This window comes from Bos javanicus, chromosome 12 (assembly GCF_032452875.1).
Source record: "Bos javanicus breed banteng chromosome 12, ARS-OSU_banteng_1.0, whole genome shotgun sequence".
In the NCBI taxonomy this organism is placed as follows: domain Eukaryota; kingdom Metazoa; phylum Chordata; class Mammalia; order Artiodactyla; family Bovidae; genus Bos; species Bos javanicus.
Genome location: NC_083879.1, coordinates 28,785,266 through 28,796,999, shown reverse-complemented (window position 1 = coordinate 28,796,999; position 11,734 = coordinate 28,785,266). Strand labels below are relative to the sequence as shown.

The 11,734-nt window shown below is 41.1% G+C and overlaps 2 protein-coding genes across 11 annotated transcripts in view; one reads left to right on the top strand and one right to left on the bottom strand.

Moving 5' to 3' along the window:
* The window catches only part of ZAR1L (zygote arrest 1 like), a 109,989-nt gene that overhangs the window by 15,523 nt on the left and 82,732 nt on the right, over positions 1-11,734 (bottom strand). For 3 of the 10 annotated variants that reach the window (XR_009739971.1, XR_009739963.1, XR_009739969.1), the window contains exons 4-8: positions 6,831-6,947; positions 5,840-5,965; positions 4,080-4,479; positions 2,959-3,111; positions 869-1,987 (exon numbers count right to left, since the gene is read on the bottom strand). The gene's annotated coding sequence lies outside the window, so the exon portion shown is untranslated. Of the gene's footprint in view, positions 1-868; positions 1,988-2,958; positions 3,112-4,079; positions 4,480-5,839; positions 6,810-6,830; positions 6,948-11,734 lie in introns of those variants that run through there. The other 7 variants (XR_009739966.1, XR_009739965.1, XR_009739970.1 and 4 more) reach the window with 7 other exon arrangements.
* The window catches only part of FRY (FRY microtubule binding protein), a 250,254-nt gene that overhangs the window by 234,544 nt on the left and 3,976 nt on the right, over positions 1-11,734 (top strand). Inside the window, exons 56-59 of the mRNA XM_061434828.1 lie at positions 112-261; positions 1,403-1,501; positions 2,903-2,986; positions 11,538-11,648. Of these exons, the coding sequence (XP_061290812.1) occupies positions 112-261; positions 1,403-1,501; positions 2,903-2,986; positions 11,538-11,648 (444 nt within the window). The remainder of the gene's footprint in view (positions 1-111; positions 262-1,402; positions 1,502-2,902; positions 2,987-11,537; positions 11,649-11,734) is intronic.

Genomic DNA, 11,734 nt, shown 5'->3' with positions numbered 1-11,734 from the left:
TACATGCAGGACCTGTGCTGATTTGATATTTTCCTAAGAATTAAAGAAGTTTTTTCCTAGTGCCTAAGTTAAAACATGGCCTTTACAAATAGTAATTATGTTGCCTTTCAGAATATTCAGAAGAGGTTCTGCTTCCTAACCTGTGACGCAGCCAGTTACCTTGGCGATAACCTCCGGGGCATTGGATCCAAGTTTGTCAGCTCTTCCCAGATGCTTACCTCCTGCTCCGAGTGCCCCACACTCTTTGTGGACGCCGAGACTGTGAGTATCCCAAGCCTACTCCCATGGTCAACGGCCTGCCCAGCGGAGAGTGTGGAACTTCAGGGAAGCACGTGTGTAATTACAGTTTGTTGGAAAGATACTTCCGGTGTTTGTGAGCAGCGCTGTGTGGTGATGGGAGCCCCAGAGGCCTGGGTCTGCACAGGAATGGCTGTGCGTGGCCAGCCAAGGCTGTCACTGCAGGAGATCAGGGAGAGACCCCCCTCCCCAGCCCTGTGCTCCCTCTGTGTCCATGGTGCTTCTCTCTGATGACCCTAAAGGCTGTGAACATGGTGAGCTAACCTCTCAGAGCAGCCCTAGCCAGTCCCCATGATGCCAGGTCAGCCAGCCAGATGGATCCCCAGAGGCACCATGTCATCACTTTCTCTTCTTTCAAGAGACCACCTGCCCTCTTGCTGGATTCGTCCAGCCCCACTGCAGATGATAAATTTGAAGGATAATTAAAGTAGTCGCTGGCTGACTGCTGAATTGTGACTATATAAACACAATGCTAACCTTCCAAGACCGGCGAGCTCTCTGTAGGGGAGAGGGGCACCTCTTTCCATCCCCCATGCATATCACAGAACTGTCTCATCTGCTCAGGACTTACTGGGGTTTAGAGACAGTGAGGATGTGCTTCACTTCTGAAAGTCTCTGAAGAGTCATTCTTTCCAAGAACTTGATTAGTGGTTGGCTGTCTTGCAGCAAAGAATACGATATGAGAAATCTTTCCATCTTAAATGATTTAAAATGCAAATTAAATACAAAGACCTAGTTGGAGGTCTGTCTTCACATTTCCCGGAGTACTACTGGATGAAGACACTGGAGTCCATGCATAAAATGGATGCCGATTCTTAATGCAGGCTTCTGTAGAATGCTTGTTAAGATCTGTCTGTCTAAACTGATATGGGGGAAATGGGTATCTTCACAGGAAATTTAAATTAGCAAGTCATATTCAAGTGCAATTGCTTCTGAGAGTGGAGCAAAATTACAGACTGTACAGGTTATTAAAACAGATGCCACCCCCGACACACTCTATATTACATCTAAATATACTTCTCTTTTCTCTCTGTGTGGCCATGCCTTTGTCAAGGTGTCTCTCTGGAAGTTATTTTAATACAAATTATTTTCCTGTCTTTATTAGCTCCTTTCTTGTGGACTTCTGGACAAGCTCAAGTTCAGTGTTTTAGAACTGCAAGAATATTTGGATACCTACAACAACAGGAAAGAGGCCACTCTCTCAGTAAGCGTCTGTGTCTCTGTGCATATAAGTTTCATTAACACCAAATGAACCCAACCACCATGAGCTCTTGGGAGGCGATGTGAATAACACAAGAGAGGCCCTTTTGGGAGAAGACAGACGTATCCAGTCTTCCAACTTAATGGTGGTAGAACTATCAATGGTATGGGTTATATAAAAATGATACCTACAAAAGAGAAATTTTTTCAGCTTTCAATTTTAGCCCTATAATTTTTCTAACCAAGAAATTGGGGAAAGTGGGTATCTGTTTAATGTATCACTTTATCAACATTATAACCTCTCTTTTCTCAGAAATTGATTAATAAAACTGTTAATTGCGTCCTTCCAGTGTTCGCCTCACCCAAAACTGGTTGAGATGGATCTCATCTCTCTCCTCCACCACTCTCAGTAGCTGTCTCTCCCCATCACCGTGGTTTCTCTTGGCCTCAGCTCCTGCTCTTTTCTTCCTCCTTCCTTCAAAGATGTAAACTGTAAAATGTTACAGACAGAAGTGATTCAGAAACCATCCATGTAGACCTCCTGATTTCCAACAAATATTTGTGTGTAATTTCCAGGGAGCACTTCCCATCGTAGACCAGACACTATAAAAAGATCGTGGATTTTGAAGTCAGATGGAATTTGAACTCAAACTGCAGTTCAGTTTCTTAAGGGTTAGTAACCCTGGATAAGTTACTTAACCTCTTGTCATCTCAGATTCATCATCTATAAGACAGTGATACGCTATAATAGTCACAGCAGCTGTCATTTTCCTGAGTCCTTTTTATATATCCAATAACCTGGTAAGAGTTATCTCTCTCAAATCATGTAATGCTTGCAACTACCCTGGGAGTTGCTATTATTCTTCTCATTAGCTGGGAGGTTGAAAAGTAGTTATTTAAACCCAGGTCTGTGGGATTCAAAGGTTCATGCAGTTAACTCCAACTCAATATTGCCTTTGAAATAGAAAGAGTGTATGTAAACTGCCCTGCACAAGTACCTCATACACAGAAGACATTCATTCTTAAGTTTTTGTTTCTTGTTACATTTCCATGACTGTCAAAGAGAGAGTTCTAACATTCTACTGCAGCAATTCCCTTTGTCTTCTATTTCTGTGGCTCTTTCACTCACTGTTTTCCAGCTTCTCGGGCATCAGTTAATAAAAGTAATCCTTTAATTCTGGTTGGTGAACAAGCCAGTCTTTTGATGTCAAGTGTGAGTTTCAGCTCTTCGGGGCTTGCTGTGTTCTACCCAAAGGTTCCTTTCACATCTATACTAGTTACTATACTAGATAGTTAAGCTGGCAGAATCTTTAAATAGCTGGGCTATTATTGTAAGGTCTTTCTTACAGTAAACACATTCTTAAGCCACCACTGAATTCACCCGTGTCTCTCTCTCTGACAACAGTGGCTCGCAAACTGTAAGGCGACATTTGCAGGAGGCTCGAGAGATGGAGTGATTACCTGTCAACCCGGGGACTCAGAGGAGAAGGTAATGAACACCTGTTAGAGTTCATCTTTTCTGTGCTCTGACTTTCTGTGTTGGTTTTGATATACCCAAGAAGCGTGGAACTTGGGAAGAGGGAGGAAGCATCATCCCATACATTCCCACGAGACCTGTACAGTAAGCAAGAATGACATGAGCCAAGCATGATGGTGTGTTGATGGGATTGGTGGGGGAGGGTCTTCTTTTTGGAAAAGCAGAAGTATAAAATAACCTTTCTGCTGGACACTAACTATACTAACCATTTTCCTAATAGAACTGTTCTTCATTCAGAATATAAAACCAATGTCATAGGGCAATTATCTTTCAATTAAAAATTTTAAAAAGAGGGAAAAAAATCATTAATTCTTCACTGAACCACTTCTTTCAGTGAAGAAAGTCTCTGTTGACCTTTCAGCAATCACTCAGATTTTTCTTCTCATTTAGAACTGCTTTAAGTATACACCTCAGTCCAGCTGGCTTATAAATGTGTGCCGCCTTGTAAAAGAAACTCGGCAGAAAAGCGTGAAGTCACTCATTCTGTAGTTACTGCTGAGTGGTCCCCATGGTGGGTACAACAGTGAATTCTGCCTGGGTAGAGCTTCTGATCTATTCAGGGAGATGGACGTTAACAGTCATATGTGTGTAAACTGTGACAAGTGCCATTAAGGAAAGGTGGGAACAGTGAGCTATGAAAGGATATAGCAGAAAACCTGGCCTAATGAGAGGGCGGTTCCGGGAAGGCTTCTGCACAGAGGTGCCATTCAGGCAGAGATCTCAGCTCTGAGCTGGAGTGTGCCAGGGGTTGCAGGGTGGAAGGCAGGGGCTCGGTGAGCCTGTGAAGGCCCCAGAGTGGCAGGGAAAATGACCCTTTGTGAAGACTGAAGGGATCCTGTGTGGCAAGGCAGGTAGGAAGTGACCAGGAGAAAAGTTGCAGAAGCCAGACCATGCAGGGCTTGGGTGCTTATCCTGACATCAATGGGAACCAATTAAAAGTTGTTAACAGGAGGGTGTGATTAGACTGGGGCTCTCCCACACTCCTGTGAAAATAGACCTAGTGAGCAAGCGAGGATTTGGGAAGACAGGTTAGGAGGCTACTTACTAGTCAAGGCAGAGATGTCCACTTGTAATTACACTATCACATCGAGAAAAGCATGTCAGAGTGTGGGGCCTTCAAAGGATGAGAAATCACCTTCAAGGTGGGCCTTGTGCAGAAATGATGGTGTTGTTCCATTTCAATATTGATCTTATATCCAGAGTTGGTGGGAGATTATTTTTCTAATTGGAGCTACCATTTGGCTTCCATTCCAAAGAAAAACCGAACAAATGTTTGACCTCAGAGCACTGCTTATCCTCCAGTGATTTACTCCAGCTCTCTTTTTTAAGTCAGATTCTCTGTCTTCTGGAATAGTTTGATGGTGCCCATTATTCTGAGCACTGTTTGCATGACGACAGATGGAAGCAGGGATTAGGAAGTAAGCTTTCACTTGAAGAATCTATGTCTGGGGAAAATAAAATTATATCTGGATATAAATTGCAAAGTCAACATGACAGAAATTACTCCACGTGTATATTCTATTTCAGACAAGCGTGGACTTTGTGGAAGGATTAGTGCTTACCTTACTAAACCTAGCAAACTCTTGAGCAGTTAGAGATGTCAGCTGGCCAGAGATGATGACCACGTACAGACAGGCATGTGAAGTCTCCAGACCCCAAGGCTTGCCCCATAATGGCAGTAGCCGATTTCTAGTCATTCTTAACAGGTGACATAAGTGAGAAATTACTGTGGAATTTGTGGAAGAGAATATAATTGTTTTCTAGATGTTGAATATTTTCTGACTTTTTGTCTATTCTCAATATAAAGTTGTGACATCAAATTAATGAGGAGAGTTTACACTTAGGTAGCCTATAAGCTATAACCAATTCACAGACATGTTTTATTCAGCTTGTACAAGTTAATTGATTCAACATTTTGAACTTGTATGAACACATTTGAACTTGTGTGAACACATTTGAACAAGTGTGAACTTGAAATTGTTCACACATACCCTCAAAACAGCATTTATGGCATCTCTTAAAATAAAAAAAATTAAAAGCTAGCAACACCAGGCCTGCCTTCCTAAAGTGGCAGCAGCAGTGGCAGCCACCTTGAGCTGGGTGGCTCTCCACCATCCTTGTGCAGTGAGTTCCTGACCCTGCAGGTGAGAGCCAACCATCACGATGTTGTTTTCTTTATGATAGGAACATGTGCCTCTGTACCTAGGCCCCAAAATGGGGAAGTGAACGCCAAGTAGAAAGAGTTGTGCCTTTTGAGAAAAACGCCAGTGTTCCTCTTTGCTGCTGTGAGAACCATCTCTGTGTACTAAGATGCAAGGGCCCCCGTGCTGGGCTCCCTCCTGGAAGGAGCCTTGGAGGAGGATTCCCAGTGCGTGTACAAAACAGAACAAATCGTGCTCCTGAAAAAAGTGCTTCTAATATGTGAGAAGGATTTTGGAACAGAAGTTGTTTTTTTGTTTTTTTTTAAGGCAGGCATGATTAGTTAATACTTTAGGCTATTGGGTGACTACAATACCAGTTCTAGAATGAGGCACAGCGCACAGTTAATAAGATGTAAAACAAGGTGGGCGTGTGAGTCCCAGACATGGCTTTACCAGTGTTTTCTCCACCTGTGCACATCCTGAAGACAGACACATCTCTACATGACTTAAAAGCCAGCACTGACCTATCCATTGCCCGTGGAATTCATTGTGGAGTGGCTTCTGGGGAGCTGAAGTTCATAGAAATGTAGGTGAGGGTAAAGCGTTGCAGCTCTGGGCTCTCCAGGCCACAACCTCAAGCCTTCAGTGAATTAGCACAGCTCACCTCCTGGTTCTGCAGAGCTGGCCCTGGGAAAGCTGCAGAGGTCATCGCTTCATCTGCTGTAAGTGATTTTAGCTGATGGACACGGAATTTCACAGCCATTTCTGAGCACTACTTGAACACTCGACCCTATGGACTCAAGTACAATAATTTACATTTAGCCCCACTACATTTTATTACATTCAAATCATCATAGAATCTTCTTGGACACTAACCCTCTTGGTTGTGTGTTTCCTATCCCTGCCTAATCCATGAATGGGAGAAGCCTGCAACCTCTGTTCTACAGATTGAACAACAAGCTAAATGTTGAACAAGACAAAATGTTTCTCCAGCTAAACTGTAACCCATTAAACTTCAGATAGTCAGTCGTTCTCTATAAGGAATCTCTTTTCTAGACTGACTAAGTAAATGCCTCCTGAAGTGGAAGTTTTCTTGAAAAGTAAATACTTCAAGCTGTGCAATCTATATTAGAGGCTTAAACGTATTTATCTTTCAAAATTTTGGAAGATATTCATGACAAATGTCCAAAAGAACTACTCAATAAATGTAATACAACAGTCATCAATGTGCCAGAGCCAAGTGATGTTAGCAACAGTGAGAACATATTGTTTCTACCTGCTCAGGAGGTCACAAGCATCTATATAACAGAGTGGGCTTCCCAGGTGGTGCTAGTGGTAAAGAACCTGCCTGTCAATGCTGGAGACATAAAAGACACAGGTTCGACCCCTGGCATGGGAAGATCCCCTGGAGGAAGGCATGGCAACCAACTCCAGTACACCTGCCTGGAGAATCCCATGGATAGAGGAGCCTAGGGGCTCCTAGGGTCACAGAGTCAGACACAACTGAAGCAACACATGCAACACAAAAGTAGGAAAGCTTCAACACTTGGCTAGATTTTCTAAATTCTATCAAGTTTAGTTTAAACCAGTGACTTTCAGAGATTAAACATGGTGAAAACCATAGCTAATATATTAACAGTAATACTGTGACTTACCTTCTGACATGTCAAAAATTTCTAAGGGGGGGACATTCCTTGTGGTTCAGTGGTTAAGACTCCACACTTGCAATGCAGGGAGGGGCAGGTTTGATCCCTGGTCAGGGAACTAAGATCCTGCATGCCAAAAAAAAAGAAAAAGTATTAGATTTTTCACCTAACTAGCTGTCATAAGCAAAGCACTCCTTTCAGAGCAGAGTACAGACAAACAAGAATGGCTGTGCTACCGCTGATGTCTAGGCTTTAAAGCTACCTTGTCTACGGTGGGTTCTTAATATCTTGACTTAATTTTTCTTCTCATTTTGAGAAAACATACCTCTAAATCCAGTTCAATAAATCACGCTGTATCAGGTGTACAGGAACAGGGCTTAAAGAAAATGTTTGTGACCAAATAAAACAGTGACATTTCCACATTTTCAAAAGAATCTTGAATCACCAAAAACAAATACATCTGTAAAGATTTCTCAAGGGATTATTTTTACAACCTGGATACCAGAAAATATTAGCACAGGGCGGGGAAAAAGCTTAACATTTTCCTTGAAAGGCATTTTTCACTATCTTTTTGAAACTCTAAATGCAAACTTGGTCCCAGCCTGAGGCCAAGGAAAGGATTTTTGAGATAGTAAATATCAATGCAGCTTAGACTAGCCTACCTAAAAAGTGTGTAAGAAGGACTCGGAGAACTGGTGTTCATCAAGTTGGCCAGCTCCCAAGAAACACAATTTTGTGCCCTGAGTGCCAGGTGGGAGGAATTTGTTGACAATGAAATTCCTTAGCACGAGGCTGGAGTCAGAAAGTCTCGTTGGCCTTCATTAAACAGAGAAGATTTTCCTTTAGCTGATCTGACGACCTTCTGGGATTACAACCTTGTTTTGGAAACCAGTAAAAAGACAGCAGTTTCTTCACATAAGACCCTGTAATTGCTCAGTACTTGCTTCTTTCCATGCTTCTGGAAAGTAAATTCCATGGGAGAAGCAGTTACATGCTAAGGTGCTTACTAACATTTCAATCAAATTTGATGTTTTCTAAAAAGTCCTCACAGTGGAGACTCTGTACGTGTAGATTTAAGACTAGCCTTGTAATCCTTTCTTATGTGACTCTGTCTTTCAGTCGTATGTAAGGTTTGGTTATAAAAATGTCTAGCATAATCGTTATAAAGTTTTCTTGAAAATAGTAAATAACTTGGGTTGTATAATCTTTATCACAGGCTTAAAGCTTTAAAAGCTATTTACAGCCAGGGTCAAAAAAACTACTCAATAAACTTGATACAGCAGTCATCAATGTGCCAGACCCACACGGTATTACTAGCAAGTGAGACAAGAAGAGACCCTGAGAAGGCAGGGGGTGAGGGAGTTGGTACTGATGATGCTTTATGTTTGAAGATACTAATAATTTGATAGTTTTATTAATAATAATTTGCTGGCTTTATTTTTTGTATACTGTACCTTATGTTAAGTACAACATATTAAACTGATGATAATTTAGGTTTTTTTGGGAAAGAGTTTTAAAGTAAGTGGTTTTTGTTATCGGTGATTAGAAATAGAAGATCCTTAAATATTTTGAAAATCCAGAACCAGATGTATTGACCCATAGTTAGAAATGGCCAAGTGGATTTTTTTTTTTAATATTCAGTCAGGTTGTGGTAATCTCTTACCACATACAGAAACCTTCCCTAACAAGTCTATGATTACAATATGGTGACACCAAAAATATGACAGCTGTAGCTGAACATGGCCCAAGTACAAATTTATATTCTTCTAGACTAATGGCTGGTTCTAGAAGACTTTTAGAAATTCACTAATGGGGGAAAAATTATAAAAAATAAAATGCAAGGTTACTTGTTATAGCTCACACTTGTTTGGGAGGATAAAGACAACATTCAATCCTTTGAAGTAATATATAGCTCTCCTGTCAGAGGGCTTCCCTTGTGGCTCAGTTGGTAAAGAATTGGCCTCCAATGCGGGAGACCTGGGTTCAATCCCTGGGTTGGGAAGATCCCCTGGAGAAGGGAAAGGCTACCCACTCCAGTATTCTAGCCTGGAGAATTCCATGGACTATAAGGTCCATGGGGTCGCAAAGAGTCGGACAGAACTGAGTGACTTTCACTCACTCCTGTCAGATATTCTCAATGTGGAAAGCAATAGGACTAAAGAAAATGCCACTTAGATTGTTAATTATATGCTAATTAGATAGTCATAGTTCAGCAGATACGGAGCCAAGCACATAAAAGACTCTGCCTTAACTAACATTTAGCAATGACTGTTTGGGGCGGTAGTTCTTCCAAATTAATCCAATGGCATCTTCACAGTTTTACTACATTTACATGTTATTCACATTTAAACACTAAAATCTTCAAGCAATACAAGTTTTCACTTACGGCCTCCAAGATCAACAAAGCAACTAATCAAGAGAATCTAAAGGATCGCAAATTATGTTTTCCAATGACACATTTCCCATTAGAGCTTGTCTTAAACTGGACCGCTGTGCATGTTGAATGGGTACAACATTTGCAAGCATTTATCACGGTGGGGCGAGCGATGCTAATACTGCTGGACGGCTCTGCTCTTGAAGAGGGCCGTGCTCTCTGCTGCATGCAGTACACTGACCCTGTACTCTCTTTCCTTTCCTTTGTTTCCTGTGCCATGCTTGCTGTGTAGCAAATGGAATCTCTTGCAGTAAGTTAACTTTCTTTCATACTTTGTCCATTTAGGCATGGACCCATAACAAATCTTATTTTTACTGTGACTATTATATCTTTTAGCATGTTTTTCCCTTTTTTGTTTCATTTTCTTTTATTTGGTAGACTAAGACATGTAGTTTTTATTAGATTCCAGGCTGCTTTCCTCCCAAAATAGAAACCTATGTTGCTATGAACTCCCATGCGCTAGGTGGGGTATTTCTAGTAATAACTACCATTATTGAACACTTAGAAAAGTCAGGGTTTTCATAGCTGGGTTTCACCCTAACTTGTGAAAGGTAACATTCTGTTTTTAGATGATACTTTTTTATCTGAAAGTTGTCTTTAATACCTGATTTTGAAAGGTTTCCACAAACAAAAGTTTAAATGATCATAAAATGTGTTACTAAAACAACCAAAGACCTAATTTGCATTAACGAGTGAGTATAGCTACTTCTTTAAACTTAGGCTTGTTATAAGCACTGAGAGATCACATAAATTTAAGTAGAATTTCCCCCTACCCTAAGGGCCAGGGAGAAAGGAGAAAGAAAAACTCTATCCAGCATGGTCTTAGCACGAACTAGAGTCATTTTTAAAAATTAGGACCAAACGTATGTTAATAATACCATTAATGGAATATTCTTCCTAAAAACCTAAATTTAAATTCTTGTCATTTCTCTCCTTAAAGTGATCTGGGGAAAAAAATTTTACGTCACCTCAGCAGTCACCTAAGCACCTCAGCAGCTCTCAATTCTGCATTCTTTTTAGTCATATTAAGCTTCCCTGGTGGCTTAGATGATAAAGAATCCACCTGCAAGGCAGGAGACCTGGATCAGTTCCTGGGTTGGGAAGATCCCCTGGAGGAGGGCATGGCACCCTACTCCGGTATTCTTGCCTGGAGAATCCCTACAGACAGAGGAGCCTGGTGGGCTATAGTCCATGGGGTCACAAAGAGTTGGACGTGACTGAGCAACTTCCACACACACACCAAGAGTAAAAGAAAGGCCCTGTTTATCCTTACTTAACCACATTTGAATGGTGAAGTGTTGGTTTAAGCCACATATTTAACCCACTTTCACTGATGACTGCTGAGCCATGCAGTTCTATCTGGTGAAGGCTGTCCTTTTTCCTCTGGCAGAATCCCATCCTCTACTTAGCAGCTAACCCTTTCCTGGGATAAACAGGCAAAGTTTAGAGGCCATTAAGCAGATACAGCTCAAACAGTAGTCATGATCATCGGTGTTGGAATTACTCATGGTTTATCCTTACTTTACAGTACATGTATGCTATATAATGAAAACATTTTCAATTCCAGAGGTGTCTATAGGGCTTAAGGCCCATTTTGTAGGAATAGTTTTAAAAAATTCTTTCCACAGAAAGTTTTGCATGCTTTTCATCATTTCTCCTTTTTGTAAGCACTTTGGGCCCTTTTTATATCTAATTCAACATGTATCTGTTGAGCACTGAGTAGAAACATTGTCGGTAAAACTGGCACAGAACCTTAGACAATCACATGACTTTTCCTGTGTTTACAAACTTTAAGATCCGTGCCTGCACCCTAAGTGGCAGCCAAAATCGTCACGAGGAATAATCTCTCGAGTGTCTCCTGAATTGATAAATTTTGACACCTAGAACCACTTAATGTCGTGCCTTTCAAATATACTTTTAATAAAAAGAAAATGTTTTAAAAGACATATAGCTTATAAAAATTAACACAACCACAGCTGTAATTTGTAGATATTAAATCTAATGGACAAATATAATGGAAATTTGGCAGTTCACCAAGTCCCTTTATAGCTACTAATTCTATTTAGTAATCTTACAGGATTTGTTTTATTCTATATTATACTGTGAATTTCTCACTGATATTCATTGATTGGATTTTATTGTTCTGTGTTATTTAGAATGGTAACAGCTAGTTACGCTTCCTTGTTTTAAAAAGAAAAAATGTTCGTCTCCACTAAGATTTCACTTACTATGTAAGAATGATCCTTAGTAACTATTTCTTCCTACACAAATTCTCTCTTTAGCAACTGGAACTGTGTCAGAGGTTGTATAAGCTACACTTCCAGCTGCTGCTGCTTTTTCAGTCCTACTGTAAGCTCATCGGCCAGGTGCACGAAGTCAGCTCCACGCCAGAGGTGAGCACCCCACCCCCACCCCAGGTCCTGCCATGAGCTCGGCACTGCTTTTCCTTTGTTCTGCCCCCGACCAGTCTGTGTGTAAT